The sequence below is a fragment of the Zootoca vivipara genome, chromosome 16, assembly GCF_963506605.1.
Source record: "Zootoca vivipara chromosome 16, rZooViv1.1, whole genome shotgun sequence".
NCBI lineage: Eukaryota > Metazoa > Chordata > Lepidosauria > Squamata > Lacertidae > Zootoca > Zootoca vivipara.
This window is the reverse complement of record NC_083291.1, coordinates 8,622,814-8,641,000: the sequence shown is the minus strand read 5'-3', so window position 1 is coordinate 8,641,000 and position 18,187 is coordinate 8,622,814. Positions and strand designations below refer to the sequence as shown.

Below are 18,187 nucleotides of genomic sequence, written 5' to 3'. Positions count from 1 at the left end.
AAAAAATCTGATTTAAATAACACTTTCGTGCCATATGGAAAGCTATTTCTCCAGTCAGCTGACCCACAGATTCAGAGCTATATGTTCATGTGTTAGAGTTGCCTTGTATTTCCACCTATTCCTGCCAGTACTAAATGTCCACAGATAGAATGTGCATGTGAAATGATCCGTTTGTCTTTATGTAAACTGACTGAATATGATGGTCTTCTACTGCTACTAATTTCTTTCCCGTTTCCAACTGGCTTTACTTTTTACAGCTTTGAGCAGTAATTCAGTCCCCTACGCTTCCCTGATTGGCTCTGTGTCCTCCCTCTCTAGCCAAACTACCACTCAGTCTTTATATGATAATAACTCTCTCCCACGATTCGCTCGAAAAGGTCTAAACATCTTTGTCTCTATTATTTTCTCTGTTCAATCACTGTTTTAGATGTTCCATCATTCAACTTCCATTTCTGAACAAGCCTAGCATTTTCTTGTGCCTTCCCCCATATTATTTTTTCCCCTCCTCCTTTTCATCTGGGTGCTCGATCTGGATCAAATAAATTTTGACGGCTACTTTAAAAGAAAACCAGCTTAATTGTTGCACGTGATGAAAATGGGAGATAGCAAATCAGATTCATATAAAGAAAAATATTAGAGCTTTATCTTCCAAAAAGTAGTTCCCTCAATTTATGGGGGCTTCTTCTGATTTACTTGACTTTAAAAGTATAAGCACGCAGACCACACATTGCAAAGAACTACTGTGTATGGAGTTGCTTTGGCTATACAATTATTCAGTGTATAGCCACAAAACAAGATTTGAATGTCATGCTGCTGGTCCTTCCTATGGACTTTATTAAGCTAAGTAAAAAATGTAGCAAAAATCATTTTATGAATGATGTGTACTGTTATTTTCTGCTCATGTCATGTAAAGCTGCGCTGCAGCGATTGCAAGCTAGCTTTCTTAGAGCACACCCTTCAAACCAGTGCCGGAAAACCCTGAAAATGTGGCTTCCAGTTTGAGCTCCTCGCTTCAGTTTCCATGGTTTTGTTCTATAATTTCAACACATCATGGGGTTTGCTAGTGTAACAATTTCTAGCTGTCTATGTGTCTCCCTGCAACAAGCTTTATTATTATTATTATTATTATTATTGGCATGATTAAAATTAACATAAATAATAACTAAACACATTTTGGGTGGGTGGAAAACCATCCATATTAATGAACCGAAAAGAAATATCCACTGCTAAAATTTTCAGCTGGCAGATCATGCTAGTTGACCCCACATCGCCTATCTCCTCTGTCTTTCCCTCCCTCTGTCTTTCCCTTCCACTGGTCCTATCCTTCCCTCTGTCTCTTTCCCACCCCTTCCCTAAACCTTGTCTGCATTCACTATTTTTCCATTGGTAGACAAAGATGTTTACACCTGAAGTAGATTGTAGGTAATTTCTGGGGGTTGATAAAGGGACTTGGGGTTGAGATCTTTTCTCAGATGTACTAGCGTAAGCCAGGTGTTTGAGTTCAGCTGAACTGACTCCCCACAACCCCCTACCTCTACAATCTGCTACTAGTGAAAACATTTTTGAAGCTCAAAATGTCTGATGTCTAATCTTGTCTTTATTGACTGTTGTCTGTAAGCAGCAGTGCATGGGACTTTGGCAATCCATAATTGCATGTGAATGTTCTAAACTTTATAAAATATTTTTCCAAAAAAAAAAAACCACATTAGATTTCCCCCTGTCTTATTTAGTCATGAGATTAAAACCATCATTTTCTAATGAGATTAAAACCATCATTTTCTAAGCATCAAACTATCCATTTATTTATTTTGTTATAAATAAGTTCCCACTCCACCCCTTTCTTTCCTTTTTTTTTTTTACTTTTGCAATTATTTTTTTTGCAGGATCAAATGTCTCTGGTTACCCTGGTAACCTACATTCTTCAAGTTAGTTTCCCTCATAAATCACTTTATTTTCTGTCAGTACTATTCTTTCCGTTTAGGCTTCTTTGAATGGCTTTTCCCTCCCCGCAGTTCACTTTTTGTTCACCTAAGTCCAGCACAGTTTCCATTTCATTCAAGGCAAGGAAAGGGGTTTGATATGACATTAAGAGTCATTCCTCAAAGCAGAAGTCAGAGCTTAAGGTCTAACTGTCTCATCCCCCCCCCCCACCTAGCTAACCTCATTAAGTCTTGGCATAATAACTTTTTTCTTTTCTTTTAACACTAGGAATGTTAGCTTTGGGGATATGCTTGGTGGATTTTATTTTAAATTTTTAGTAATTTGGCTTCAAAGCTCATCTCTCCAGAGCATGTCTTGCTTTGAGTGACTAAACTACCTGCCTGCTTCTGTCACCTTACAACATCCTTACTTATTACACATTTATAGCCATTCTGAACTGCTGTTTAGTCTGGGTTGCAAACCCTCTGTTTTATTGTGCCTTTTTTACATGCCGTTATCATTTCTTTTTTCCTGAACAGGTATGGCTAGCCACCCACCAATACCTATTTCGGAACTTGCGGATCACATCGAAAGGCTGAAGGCTAATGACAACCTGAAGTTTTCCCAAGAATATGAGGTAATACCCCAGTTCCCTAGAGCCAGGAATCACTTATCATTTGGATTATTGTAGACCAGGCATCCCCAAACTGCAGCCCTGCAGATGTTTTGGCCTATAACTCCCATGATCCCTAGCTAAGAGGACCAGTGGTCAGGGATGATGGGAATTGTAGTCCAAAACATCTGGAGGGCCGAAGTTTGGGGTGCCTGTTGTAGACACATTAATAAACCAACTTCGCTGTATGTTGTCCATGATAGTCATAATGTATTCCTAAACGCAGATATTGAAAAGTAGCCTCATTGGAACATTTCCAAGCAAGTAAGGCTGCAGTCCTAAACAGGCTTACTGGTTTTGTTTGTTTGTTTGTTTAATATACCACCCTATACCCACAGGTCTCAGGATGGTTACAACATAAAACCACAACATAAATGGTACTGCAAGTATGTTTAGGACTGCACCTTCCCTCATTTGTGTGGAATTTGGAAAATTCTAGATTTCTGATTCTTTTTAAAACAGTCTCGTGAGGAATTGAAATTCTCTTCCTTTGGGAAAGTATTCTGCTTTAATATTGTTGTTGTTTAGTCGTTTAGTCGTGTCCGACTCTTCGTGACCCCATGGACCATAGCACGCCAGGCACTCCTGTCTTCCACTGCCTCCCGCAGCTTGGTCAAACTCATGTTTGTAGCTTCGAGAACACTGTCCAACAATCTCGTCCTCTGTCGTCCCCTTCTCCTTGTGCCCTCCATCTTTCCCAACATCAAGGTCTTTTCCAAGGATTCTTCTCTTCTCATGAGGTGGCCAAAGTATTGGAGCCTCAGCTTCAGGACCTGTCCTCCCAGTGAGCACTCAGGGCTGATTTCCTTAAGAATGGATAGGTTTGATCTTCTTGCAGTCCATGGGACTCTCAAGAGTCTCTTCCAGCACCATAATTCAAAAGCATCAATTCTTTGGCGATCAGCCTTCTTTATGGCCCAGCTCTCACTTCCATACATCACTACTGGGGAAACCATTTTCATTCTAGCAATTGGAAGGGAGATGGAAATAGCCAGGGGCAAAATGGGAGAAGGGGCAACATAATAGGAAGTGAGGGGATGAAGGGAAGAGAAACAAGATTCTTAGATGACAAAGATGTCCCAGTGTCTATTAATGCTTCACCAGGTATGAACTTGGTGGGGTTATTATTGCACACCTAAAAAACATGCGCAGGACACTAAACACTGTTATGTTTTGAACTGATAACCGAGTGCTACCACTCGGAAGAAATATGAGACAGAATTATGAAGAAACAAATCAAATACATAAAAAGACAGGCAATGTGAGATTATGTCATTTTTGTCCTCTATACCCAGCACACTGACTTTTATTTTTTGTGAATGAAATAGTAAATTCAGTAACTGAATACATAAAATAAATAAATCTGTGCCGTTAAAAATTTGAGGCAGAAATATTGAAAAGAGAGCGGACACTTCTACATTTAATGATTTATGAAGCTTACGTTTTGTATCCAATTAATTAATGGTTTATGGAACTAACTGACTTGAGATCTGTGCTTGTTTTATTACCTTATGTCGGAACAGTTTTAGAAGATGTGTTGGTCCACTGAGTAAATTTTTCATAGATTAAGGATTTTGTTCAATGTTATTATAGGTTATAACAGCATCAAGCCATTATTACCTCTCCTATCAATAATTCATGAATTGTGGGTTTTAATAGTATCATAACAGGAACCAGCTTTGAAATACCCTTTTAATAGTCCATGGATTACAACCCCCAAGATGTACATTGGCACGCAGATATGGCTCTCATGTCAATAATTGGTGAATGAATGGACTTGTACAAAATCCATTAAATGCCATAAACTAGTAGTGCTTCTTTCAAAGGACAATATGGTTTATCATGTATCCCAAATGTGCAAGGAAAACACAACCATATTATTTATGGCTATAGTGATCCACGAATTAAGGACTTCTTGAGAAATCACTGGCATTGGACTCCATTTGTATTCAGTCACATTTACGACTTCAACATTTCTCAGAACTCTTGGGCATAGTGGAACTTAATGACTATGAAGAAGCCGGTTTCCTAAATCATCTCTGACTTCCTCCCCTCTCATCAACTTTCTATAGTCTTTCTGGTCACCACATCATATATCATATTATAGGCATACTTAGTCTTTCAAACAACAGTAGTTACTCCGAAAGTTACTTCGGTCAGTAAAATACTTCATTTCTATACTATCTACGTAGCCATCTCATGTTACTCATCACTGAGATGGTGGCGTGGCGGTGTGGATGATGTATTTGTACCCCAGTAACTTTCGGGTTAGATTACTATAGGAAACTCTTTGTTTTGCTACCTTTGAAGACTGTTCAGAAACTTCAGACTCATTTCAAAGTACAGCCCTGAATGTCTTCAGAGAATCTTGAGAAGTGGGATCATCTTAATAGATGGCCCTGGTTTCAGGCAGGCCCTCAACCCAGTCCCCCAACCTGGTGTGGGTGGAGCCATTACCCACATGCCCATAGCTGCTAAGTTTTCCCTTTTCTCGCGAGGAAGCCTATTCAGCATAAGGGAAAATCCCTTTAAAAAAGGGATAACTTGGCAGCTATGCTCATGCCAGGGTGGCACCACAATTACACAGGACTAATTCCCCAATCAATTTGTGTGGGGGGGGAGTATAAAAGCAGCAGCGCGACATGTGCTAAGCAGTGATCAAGGAGCCCAAGAAAGTAAAATCTCTCACTGCCTCCATTTCTTCCCCTTCTATTTGCCAGGAGGTGATGGGACCAGTGGCCATGATCTTGGTTTTTTATTATTATTGAATAAATAAGAACAGTCAAACAGTCAGTTGTCAAACATAATCCATTCCGGAAGCCCGTTTCGCTTCTGAAACATTTGACAACCGAGGCACGGCTTCCGATGGGTTGCAGGAGCTCCCTGCACTCAAGCGGAAGCGATGTCGGATGTTCGGCTTCTGAAAAACATTCGAAAACTGGAGCATTTACTTCCGGGTTTTTGACGTCCGAGAGCCGAAACTTTCCAAAACGGAGGCATTCGGGATACAAAGTTTGACTGTACATCTAGAGTAAAATACTTCTGTTTGAGAGCATACCTGTGAAAAGCACTCGTAAGGGGGGAAATGGGGTATGTGTGACAATTGACACACATAGGATGGAAAGTCTTGTGCAGTTGGCTCCCCTGACTATTTAATAATGTGCTGCAATTGATTCAAAATTATCTGAACTCCCGAATCACAAAAGTAGTATAAAGTACAGGTAGTTTTACAGTTTAAGCTCCCACTTTTTAAGCTTGCACATCATGTGTAAGGGTTAGAGACAAATGACTCTGAGATTAAGTGTTCCCGATGACACTGACATTTCTAATATAACATAGTATAGAGACCTTTAGGTGAATTAATACTATCACATTTTATTTGACAGTAAAGAGTGGATTGCTTATTTGTGGGGCGAACAGAATTTGCTAGTACTTTTAATAAATGTTACTTTAAAAAGTCAGTTTTGTATGACCTTTATACAAATAGAAGTTGCTGGAGACTATAAATATCCTGTATATATAAGTATCTTGGGCAGGAGAGTTTTAAATTGCATTTGAACATTTGCCGTTATAGGACAGAACTGAATATCATTTAAAGATGCAGTGTTGGAGAAGGCCTTAAGTCTGATCTGAAAAATAATCTCATTACTGTCAAAGAGAAAAATACAATCTCCAGTATTCACTAAAATGTGTTGACTTGAAGGGCATTTTAAGGTTCAGAGTCATACTTAATGCAAGTCAGGAGTGATTTTCTGTCAATTGCAGGTAGTTATGCAGTGTTCACAGTCAAATATCATGCTGTATAAACTGTGCACACAAGCATTTCCTCTGTCATTTACAAGCATTCTCCCCCCCCCCCCCATGTATAGTCAGTTGCAGAAACTTCACAATTGTCCTTCTGCATAGTAGAAGTTCCTAAAAATGTCAGTATCACTTTGCCTTGGTTTCTACCTATATCCAGATGGCGGCAACAAAATTGTTGAGATCAAGCAGTAGAGTCTAAAGAATCTGCAACATCTGGCCAGCATAGAAAGACATGTTTTAATTTCTCCTTGCAAATGACACTTGTGCCATAACACAATCTTGTGTGTAGTGCCCCTTGGATGTATGATACGAGTTGCGTGGTTCTTAAGATGCAGTCCACCATCTTATCTGATTAGTGGGTTGATTCATAAATACAGTGCCTTTCTACAAATAAATAAAGTAGTATATAATTTAAAACAAAAGCCCTAAGAAAACAAGAAAAGTTGTGCATAAAATGATGTAGTGTCTTTCTCATTCTGAAATCTCCCACATTTGAGAGCAGTGACTTGTGAGTAGTGTGCTCCTGGCTTCCGGTATAGAATGGTTGGGTATCTTCTCCATTCGTTCCTTCCTCAATGTCTGTTCCTTTATTTTGTTTAATTTCCTGGCTTGCCCCTGGGTTGTCACAGGAGGAATTCCCTGTTAGTTCTGTCTGGGAATCCTCTTTCTAAATCTGTATACACATTACTGCTTTCTCTGCATCCCACGTACTCCCACTGCTGGTTTTTGGAGCCATGCAACTTATTGAGAGAGACTGTGGGGTTTTTTTTGGGGGGGGGGAATTGCAGGGAGACAGAAACCCAACAAGTAATGGGTGTCCAGTGAAGACATCCCCACCACCTCTCCAATGTGTAGTTGGGACGCAGGTGGCACTGTGGTCTAAACCACTGAGGCTCTCGGGCTTGCTGATAGGAAGGTTAGCAGTTCGAATCATATGTTCTCAACATATCTAAGAGATTGCACTAGCACCTAGGGGCGGTGTTTATTTGATTGATTGTTTCTCTGAAAGTCTCTAGACCAAAGATACAAATCATGGATGCTTGGTCTGAATACTTTTCAGAGCAGGGGCATGGATAGGAGATTCAGGGGCCCAATCTTGTTACTTTCCAACCAAAGTCTTTCAAGCAACATAAACTGAAGCGGTCCCATTATTTTCTAATGTGATCAACCAGAGCGAATTCTCCATCAGCTCCGCGTGTTCTGAATTTCTTTCGCTGGGCATTTTGGACGTGCTTTGGTTTCTGAACGTTTCAGAAGTCGAACGGACTTTCGGAACGGATTCCATTCGACTTCTGAGGTACAACTTTAATATATTAATAGGAAATGTGCCCATACATACAGTCAGTGTGCCAAATAGAAACCAAATTCTATTTTCTCAATGTCTGGTAACATGCAAAGTGCAACACTGAATCAAATACCTGCTTCGTTCCTAATTGCTGCTTGAGCATTTTCTTCCTAGCCCTTTAGTTTCGTGATTTTAATTATTAGTTGTTTGACAGCTAACAGCCTGGGTGCTTTAAGATATCTGACCTGGGCAGAAAATATTGTGAAAGTGTAGGCTTTTGTTTTCAGGTTGAGTACCTGCTGCGTAGCACAACGTTAAAAACAAATACTGTACTAATAATAGCATTTCCGTGTCGGTTCAAGTCAATGTCAGTTTGCTTGCATGACAGGCTATGCAAATGTGGCCATACTGTAGTAAAAGGGCAGGTCCCTTGGGGGTCTTCATAGACTGTCCTGTTCCCTGTGTTTAAGTCGGTGTTAAATGGCTCTGTGTATATATACAGATATGCTGACAGCCAAGAGAGAATGGCTAGTTCATGCACTCACCAGATCTTCACGGCATGGATGACTGGAGATGCACTTAAAGCAAGGTGTGATTTGTGTGCGTGGCCTCCTTGTGCAGGAGGTGTAATTCGTGAAATTATGTCCCCTTTCAAAGCCTTGCATATGCCCATTTCCCCACAGGGAAAATAACGGGCGAGTGTACAAACCGGCCCAGAGAGGCAGCAGCACAAGGAAGAATGTGTGCATTAACTTAGCTTGTGCAGTGGGCTGTACATCATTTTAATGGTTCCTCTTATCAATGCTATACATTAAAGGCAGCTCTTTTCATTAACATTTAATATTGGCGAAGGTGAAGCCACGTTCTGCCTCTTTACCCAACCAACGCTGGTCGATGTGCTGGATTTTGCCAGTGAATCATCAGATGGGAGGCATTAATAATTTACTAAAGTGAATTGTATCTTGAGGTTTCATTTTTAAGTACTAACACACACACACACACACAAGCTTTTTACTCTAAGGTAATGGCTTAGGTCACACATCATAGCTTAGCATGGAACACGACTCAGTATGAACCGTGAGCAAGCAGGTCATTTTCCTGCTGTGCCGCCCCGTGTTCAGCCACAATTTGGCTTAACGTGTAGTTCGAACCCAGGCTCATGGTTTGGCAACTCTCCTGATTAATCACAAAGATGTAACCAAGGTTTGTCCTATGGCTTGCAGCTTGCAGCTCATGGTTCGTCTAGGAGGGCAGAATCAGGAGCCCAGGCTACAGACTCTTGATTCTTAAATTTTTAATTCTCGGGTTTTTTTACACTGGTCAGTTTTGTTTGTCATGTGCAGCAATGCTCTTAACTTGTTTTCACCCAGTTTTCTTTTTTTTAATATTGAATGTTAGTTTGTCTTTATTGCAAGCTGCTTAGAGCTGTTTATTAAGTGGTGTAGAAATTTTTATAAATAAGCAATAAGACCTGCTTTTTACTTTCTTATGTTCGGGTTTCTAAAGTGGACGGAAAATGCATTTCTGCTGTGATGATGTATTAGTGTTCAGGTATTTAGCATTCATGTTTTGCTAAAGCAATATGTAAATCCCATTCAATCGGCAAGTTTCCTGAATAATAAAATAGCATCTTATGATAGATTCATCTGAAATATGAAACTCTCAAAGCAAAACCTGACATTGGTAAAAGAGGGTCAAATTTTTCATTTTCAGAGGTAGTTAACAATTCTCTAGTTCCACATCATCCATTTGCTTTGACATCTACCAGGGTGCTAACTTTATTGTTCTTTCCACAGTGCGATTGCTATATGCTGTGCTTGCTTACTTCAGAGGGACTTATTACTAAGCTAATACTTCACCAATGCTTTAGGCTGCAGCCTTTCCTTGAAAACTATGATGTTGACTAAGGGTTGAATATTTGATTGCTCGCCTTTGTAGAATACTTTCTGAATGGGTGAACAGAAACCCTAGCCCATCACCACTGATACTTTAGTTTCTCCCTGTGTGGTGTATTTTACTTTTTTTTTCTTGTGATGGGGAGCAATCTAGTCGCATGGTCCTAAAAGGACTTTGCCGTATGATTTTGCTAAAAATTTAGATATATGAATATCCGGTAACTTTAAACACATAATAGTTTAAAGTAATATTATTTGTTGTGTGCCTCAACTTCAGCCAAAATGGAAATACTGATTTTTTTCTCTCCTGCCTTCTTTATAGCCCTCTTGCATTAACAGGGTTACTGTAGAACCCTGCAGCTGTTTGAAATATTTGTAAGCTTTAAGATTTTATTTAGCAAGCTTGGATCATTTCATGCTGCACCTACTCCTCAACACTTACAGGTCTGAAAACATGACCATCTTTTTGTTTGAACTCTAACAATTAATTTGCTAAAGCTGGCAGATCCATTTGGGGGGGGGGATGAAGATGTCACAAAAGAAGAGATGAAGACAAACCGTCAGTTGTCTTATAGAGCTTCATCTTCCTTGCCCCCATGTCCAATTTTTGGCTTTTAAAATAAAACTTTCATTTAACTGAAAGTGTCTAATTACAGGGGGTGGGGCATGGAAATGAATGGGAAAGTGAAACTACCAAACTACCTGTTATCCCCAGGAAGGTTGCAAAAGAGCGCAGGGAAAAGTCAGAATACTTCTGTATTTCTGTCTTCGTTTTGTCATATGTAAATATAGATATATTTCTTTCTTAGTTTTGTCATATGTAGATACACACACAATTTCCATTTTTTATTTTGTGCTACCACTTCCAGATCATTGGAGAAGTCTCCCCACACACTTTTTTGGGGGGCGGGGGCAGGGGAGAGACCCTGTAAATTCCTGTGTACAAACAAAACAAAGATGTGAAGGAGTCAGTTGGATCCCAGGAGTAAATTACAGTCATACCTCTGGTTACGTTTGCTGTGGGTTGTATATTTTCAGCTTAAGAATGTGGTGGACCCAGAAGTGTTTACTTCTGGGTTTCGCTGCGTGTGCATGCGCAAAAGGATTCTGCATGCTTTGTGCATGCGCAGAAGCGTTCTGCGCGCTTCACGCATGTGCAGAAGCGGTCTATTGGTGCTTTGCACATGCGTGGAAGCACCGCTTCAGATATGTGCTTTTGGGGGTGAGAACAGTACCCTGGAATGGATCAAGTACGTATCCAGAGGTACCACACTGCATTAGCTTTGGGTCTTTGGGCAGCCTTCAACAAAGTACTATCTCTAGGAGAAGGACTTTTGGTTGCACAACAGAATTTCCACTTGCTCGCCATCTGTTCCAGGAGTTGCCGCAACTTTCAGAGCAGATTTGGAGAGAATGTGGGGCAGAAAGAGGGGGATTTCTATGGTGCAAGTAGAAATTCCTGTGCTAGAAGAAGCACTTTCTCTTAATTCTGCTCCAAGTTTATTTCAGCTTTACACAGGATTTTTCACACTCGTAGAGCAGTCTTGCATCACTGGTTTTTTCATGTACTGTTCTTTTGAAAAACAAAACCCAATTAGACTCTTGGGATACATGGAACCCTTTCCTTGTTCACTATATGTTCCATATTTCACCTAGGCAGAGTTTCTGGTTCCTCCCCAACCATTCTTTGAAAATTATTAAAGGGGAAAGAAACTATCAGTGATCCCCCCCCCCCCGGAATTGCAGGACAAGTTTAACAGCACTAGTTTCTTGGGAAACTAAAGTTTCCTTTATCCTAAGTCTTGCTGCTTTGGAAAAGTGCTTATTTTACTTCCTATGTGGACAATAGTTAATTGATTTTTCCTCTTTCCCTATATTATGTACTATGACTTATTTGTCACAGCTAGCTGGACTTCCTTCTCGAATGTGCAGTTTTAAGGCCTGTGGGCACCTTCCTGGGTTAGTATGGTCAGTAGCTTCTAGGCAGCTGGGATAAACTCAGTCAGTAGAGCATGAGCCTCTTAATCTCACAGTCATGGGTTTGACCCTCACATTGGGCAAAAGGTTGAACTAGATGACCCTCTAGTTCAGGGGGTTGAACAAGATGACCCTCTGGACCCTTACAATTCTATGATTCTATGAACAAGGGACCCTATTTTAATGCATAAGTTTGACAAGAGAGTCTTCCAGTATGAACTACTACATGACAATTCATTGGCGCCTTTGCCTACTGATCCATTTGTCTCGTGAATGGAATGTCACGGGTAAATGGCAGCCAGCATAAATCCAGAATCTGCTTCCTACAGAGATTCACATTTTGGGTGAAAATATGCAAAACCTTAGTCAGGGGAACATGCAGATGCTACAACTGCATTGCACATACCATTTTTTTTAAAAAACGTTCCATCATGTTATACAGTACATGCATTTATTGTGAATAATAATATTTATTATTTATTATTTATACCCCGTCCATCTGGCTGAGTTTCCCCAGCCACTCTGGGCAGCTTCCAGCAAAATATTAAAATACAATGGTCTCTTAAACATTAAAAGCCTCCCTAAACAGGTGTCTTCTAAAAAGTATGGCAGGTGTCTTCTAAAAAGTATGGCAGATGTTTTTCTCTTTGACATCTGGTGGGAGGGCTTCCACAGGGCGGGTGCCACTACCGAGAAGGCCCTCTGCCTGGTTCCCTGTAACTTGGCTTCTCGCAGTGAGGGAACCACCAGAAGGCCCTCAGTACTGGACCTCAGTGCCTGGGCTGAACAATGGAGGTGGAGATGCTCCTTCAGGTATACTGGATCGAGACCATTTAGGGCTTTAAAGGTCAACACCAACACTTTGAATTGTGCTTGAAAACATACTGGGAGCCAAGGTAGGTCTTTCAAGACCGGTGTTATGTGGTCTCGGCGGCCACTCCCAGTCACCAGTCTAGCTGCCGCATTCTGGATTAGTTGTAGTTTCTGGGTCACCTTCAAAGGTAGCCCCACGTAGAGCACATTGCAGTAGTCCAAGCGGGAGATAACTAGAGCATGCACCACTCTGGCAAGACAGTCCATGGGCAGATAGGGTCTCAGCCTGCATACCAGATGTGAAGAAATCCAGTTCATCTTTTAATGGCAGCTTTGTTCAAGACAAACTGTCAGAATGAATCTACTAGGGATCCTCTTTAAGTGTAATCCATTAAACCATTAGAGCACTCATTAAAACTGTTAGCACAGACTTGTTATTCATGAGTTATTGGTCTTTCACACTTCTACAGTGTTTCTGCCAATATCACTCTATTTTCTGTTCCAGCCTGGCTATTCAGAGCTGAGAAATATAGATTAGATTTCTCCCTCCAGACAGGTCTTTTATGAAGTATGGTGAGGTTGAGAGCACCAAGCTAAGATTAGACTGTTTCCCCAGATTTCACAGAAATATTATTATTTATTGATTTTATATACCACCCTATACCTGGAGGTCCCAGGGTGGTTCACAGAACAAAATAGTGGCAACTGGATTCAAATATATAATTAAATATAGATTCGAGCATTGTCTCCTACATATTGCGGGGGGATACGATGTGAATTACCTCTTATGATGTGAATTACCTAATTTTGAAGACAAATATTACTCAGTATATAGTGGATATGACTTGGAACAATTTAAGAGTTCTTCCAACGTGGACAGTTTAAAAATTTGATCAGGAGGATATGCCCACAGATCTGAAATCTTTAATTTGGTTCTTGATGATAGCTGAAAAAAATAGTAAGGGCAACACGATGGATATGCCAGCAAGCTTTGAACTGGCAGAAATGAATAAATTGAACAAACAGGAGAAAAGGCAGATTGTGGAAAGATTGATATATTTCGTCAATTATTGGAATGCAAAGTGTGGAAATGCAAGGCTGGAAAGGAATCTATTTTTTTGTAATGATGGAAACATGGATTAATTGCATGACAGTAAAAAAGGGAAGGAAGGAAGGCCTGCTTTCTTTACGAAATCATTTTTATTGGTTTTACAAATACAAGGTATAAATGAACACAAACTAGTAAAAACATATCTATATAAAGAGATTCTCTGAATCTCGCGACTTCCCCCCATCCCTTCCATGGGCGCTCATTTTAAACATTTGCAACTGAATATTCATCCGTACTCCAATTTTTATATCAAACCATATTGTCCATAGTTACAGGTAGGTAGCCGTGTTGGTCTGGCGCAGTCGAAACAAAATATTTTTTTCTTCTTGGAGTAGCAGCTTAGAGACCAACTAAGTTTGTCGTTGGTATGAGCTTTCGTGTGCATGCACACTTCTTCAGATTGTCCATAATATTTTTTACACTACAAGTGGGTCAAAATCCTGCTCTTGTTTCCATCTGCTTACAGTGGTCCCCTAAGTAACTTTAAAATTTTCCCCATTCTTTTATAAAGTTTTTATCCTCTTGGTTCCTGCGTTTTCCAGTCAGCTTCGCCATCTCGGCATGGTCCATCAGCTTGGTTTGCCATTCTTCTCTGGTAGGGACTTTGTCTTCTTTGGGGCTAATAACATCCGGGCGGCCATTGTTCCAGACATAATGAGTCTTTTCTGCTCCTTTGGTATGTTGGTACCTGTAATTCCTGTTAAAAAAAAGCTTCTGTTTGGAAGCCCTGCTTTCTGTACTCAGGCTGAGCTGTCTCATTTGATCATGGCCAATGTACACAGCCAACTTGGTGATCCTCCATTCCCATGCACCCCCTTGCATTCAAACTACTAATGAATTTTATGTGTTACTAGCTGGCCCTGCCACGCATTACTGTGGGACCCCAGCTCCGTTCCCTGCAAACCTGAGCTGAGGTGTTTTGGGACATGGGTGGCTAGGGGCAGGATCCCAGCGTGGCCCTTTGTGGAGGAATGGCCGTTCTGGCAGTTACAGCATATTGGTTCCTGAGATGTAGGTTCGGCCTTCTATTTCACAGCATGCATTATGTCCCCCCCTTGGAGACGCAGCTTCTGGGTTCTATTTCCCAGCATGCACTTTTGGTTGAGTGGTGTGCTACGGAACACAGTGTTTGGGGGTTTAACCTGGCGCTGTTGTGATGTCTGTCTACGTAAACAGTATGTGTAGAATTGCTTATTCGCATGTGACGTTGTGTCCAAATTTGAACGCAATCGGTCAAGCGGTTTTGGTGAAAAGTGGAGACAAACAAACATGGTTGGTTTACATTTTTATATAGATAGATAGGCGACCCAGGTGGCACTGTGGGTTAAACCACAGAGACTAGGGCTTGCTGATCAGAAGGTCGGCGGTTCGAATCCCTGCAACGGGGTGAGCTCCCGTTGCTCAGTCCCAGCTCCTGCCCACCTAGCAGTTCGAAAGCACATCAAAGTGCAAGTAGATAAATAGGGACTGCTCCGGCGGGAAGGTAAACGGCGTTTCTGTGCGCTGCTCTGGTTCGGACAAGCGCCGGCTCCCTCAGCCTATAGAGCGAGATGAGCGCCGCAACCCCAGAGTCGGACACGACTGGACCTGATGTTCAGGAGCCCCTTTACCTTTATATATAGATAACAGGTAAGATTAATTGCAGCATCATAACTCTAGTGTGCTTGCAGCCGCTCTGATACACACCTTTGGGAGCGACACATGAACAGGTGCCCTTCTGTTCTTTGCATCACTAGGGACACCTTTTTGCCCACACATGTGGAGCTTTTTCTGGCTTTAATAAGAATGAGGAAGCCCCCTGAGAGAATCCTCTGTGTGCACAATGGAGCCCCAGGGAGCTTTGAATTGCTTCAATTACAGCTTATCTTTTTGGTGGTGTGCCAAGAGGCAACTGCTGTTATTAAGGTACAGCTGTACCTTACCTTTAATCTGCAGTGAATATCTGCTAGATGTTAAATGCAGCCTAGCTCCAGCATAATATGGGGCAGAAGGGACCTAGCCTGCAGTATCTTGTAAAAAACAAAAAGACAGAACGCCCGTGTGTAGGAAGGGCGTTTTATGAAAGATTTCTGACTTGAGATGCTTGTGTTTGTCTAACTGTGGCTATGCTAATTAAAAAGTGTGGGCTGGAAAACCAGCTCTAGAAAACTGAATGCTTCATTTGTTTCTGGAGAACATGGAGATGCAGGAAAGAATAAACGGAGCAACTGCTGTACTGCCAGGTTGGAAGGAAGTAGGTCCTCGGGTGTGGAAGCAGTGCATAAAAACTACAAGCAGCTGAAAATGACGCTCTTCGCTCAGTATGAGAATCAGAACTTTGTGGTTGATTTTGGTAAATCACTGAAGCTTCAGATAATATGAAGGGCTGCCATTTTCTGTACTTTCTCCCTCTTATTTCTAGTTAAAAATAAGATTTTAAGCTTTTGCTTCATAACACTGGCCACACATACCGTGTTTCTCATATTATAAGACACCGTCCTATATTTATTTTTCCTCCAAAAAAAACCACACTATGGCTTATTTTCAGGCGGTGTCTTATTTTTTTTCCCTCCTCCTCCTGCCGTGGCCGGCATTGCTGCTGTGCCTATCACTATGCCTTATTTTCGTGGTATGGCTTATATTCCTTGAAGGCCTAAAAATCCTGCTATGGCTTATTTTATGGCTACGTCTTATTTTCGGAGAAACAGGGTACCTACCTGAATCTTGTACCAAAAATGAGTTATTGTGATAATGAATTTTTTTTTGAGAGGGGCATCAAATTTTGTCCTTGCTCAGGGTACCACATTACTGCAGTCCACCCCAATTAGATCACTAATGAAGGAATGCTCAGCCTCCTCAAGGAAGTGTGTTCTACAGCTCAGTTGTTGGTATGGATGAGCTGCTGTCTACATATGCTTAAACTGCACCATGTGTACAAGCCCAACCAGCTGTTTGGATGAGATTCCTGCAGAAACGTCTTTACCTTGGCAGCATCAGGAATTTTAATTGATGACCTTTGGTTAGATACTTGAGAGCCTATCCTCAGAACAAGGGGTTTCTGGTGGCACTAATGAAGTCTCTTCTCCCTTGCAAGTGTACAGGGGCACAGGCATTCTGTAGAGAAAATCTCCAGTTCTATGGTTGCCATAGCTAAATCTACTTGAGCCTTCCATTATTCTTTCTCCGTTTTATTATTATAACCTCTTCACTTCTCTCTCTCGCACAACAACAACAACAACAACAGAATAGGTTTTTCTCTTGTTTTGTGTAATAACAGAGTATCTTGCAAGGCCAGCGGTCAAATGTGATTGTCAATAAGGGCTTACCCACACTTGCGCTTTCCCCCAGAAAAACCTGCTCTTTAACATTGATTCAGAGAAATCTGCCCCAACCCCAGGTGGCATTCTGATTTCTCCAGGGTAAAGCAGCAGGACAAGCAGACATTAAGATGAGCCCTAAGTACCAATATGACAAATTGCAGTGGAATAAGACCCACAGTTAAGTGCTTTAAGCTATGCAGTACATGTGAACCTTTTATAAAAGGTGAGTATTTCCAAAATAAAAATAGTTCTTCAGCTAATAATAACAAATATCCCTTCTTTCTCTCTTTCTTTCTCTCTCTCAAGTCAATTGACCCAGGGCAGCAATTCACATGGGAACACTCTAACCTGGAAGTAAATAAACCAAAGAATAGATACGCAAATGTCATCGCTTATGACCATTCTCGAGTTCTCCAATCAGCAATAGAAGGTAAGGTGAAAATGGAATCCCGCAAACCTTCAGACGTTGTACATTAAAAGCAGTTCATCTTCCACAGTATCAAACTCGGCTAAAACTCAGAGCTTTGAAATCCTCATACTGATATTTTCTGACTATTCATTTTGGAGTGAAATAGTTCATTACTTAATATGCCATTAACATACATTGATGTAGTTCTTTTACCCAGTGTAAGGGTGACTCCCTACAGGGACTCCCTGCAGGGAGCCAGCCCCCATCATCCTGACGTCCACCTCGCCAAGCACAGGGAGCAGCAGTGGGTCTGTAGCAGCCAGGGGGGAGGGGAGAGACTCGGAGGGAGAGAGAAGCCAGCATGTGGAACGATGGGAAAGCTCAGGGGAGGAGAGATGTAGGCAAGGGCTCAAGGATGCTGGAGAGCCCTTCCACTGCCTTGAGCAGGAAGAGGTTGAGAGGACACCACTCCTTCCGGTGCAAGAGTTAAGGAGAGCACCGCAATGCAGGTCAAGGGGGAGGCGTTTTGGGTGCCCTGACTACTTTGCTGGCGTAGGAACAGATATACGCCATTGTCGGATTCTGATTTGGACTGAGAGGTCATGTTTTAAGCAGTCTCTGCACTATAAATACTTTGCACAATAAAAGTCTTTAAAGACCAACTGGACTCAAGCAAAGTTACTCTAGAGTAGCCACGACGACCCTCCGACACCCAGCAATAACAAAAACAGCTAAGGTGCAAATTTGTGGTGTGGGTGTCAGGGGTGTGTGTGTGTGTGTGTGTGTGTGCATGTGTGAGAAAAAGCAGGCACCTCGCGGAAGATTTTCTTCCCCTGCAGTGATAATGTGTGAACCAGAAAGAACAGTGTTTTGCTTTCTGATTTACCTCAGAGACGCTGGGTCTTTCTAAAAGCATTGCATAACAATATAAATTGAGCAAACGCCTTTTGCAAGTTACTAATAGATACCATCTGAATTGCAACTATTCGTGTTATATTATG

The 18,187-nt window shown here is 41.4% G+C and overlaps 1 protein-coding gene across 4 annotated transcripts in view; it reads left to right on the top strand.

Annotated features, from left to right (window-relative positions):
* PTPRD (protein tyrosine phosphatase receptor type D) overlaps window positions 1-18,187 on the top strand; it is a 376,490-nt gene that overhangs the window by 284,020 nt on the left and 74,283 nt on the right. For all 4 annotated transcript variants that reach the window (XM_035140530.2, XM_060268732.1, XM_035140525.2 and 1 more), the window contains 2 exons: window positions 2,460-2,557; window positions 17,084-17,207. In XM_035140530.2, coding sequence (XP_034996421.2) covers window positions 2,460-2,557; window positions 17,084-17,207 — 222 coding nt within the window. The remainder of the gene's footprint in view (window positions 1-2,459; window positions 2,558-17,083; window positions 17,208-18,187) is intronic.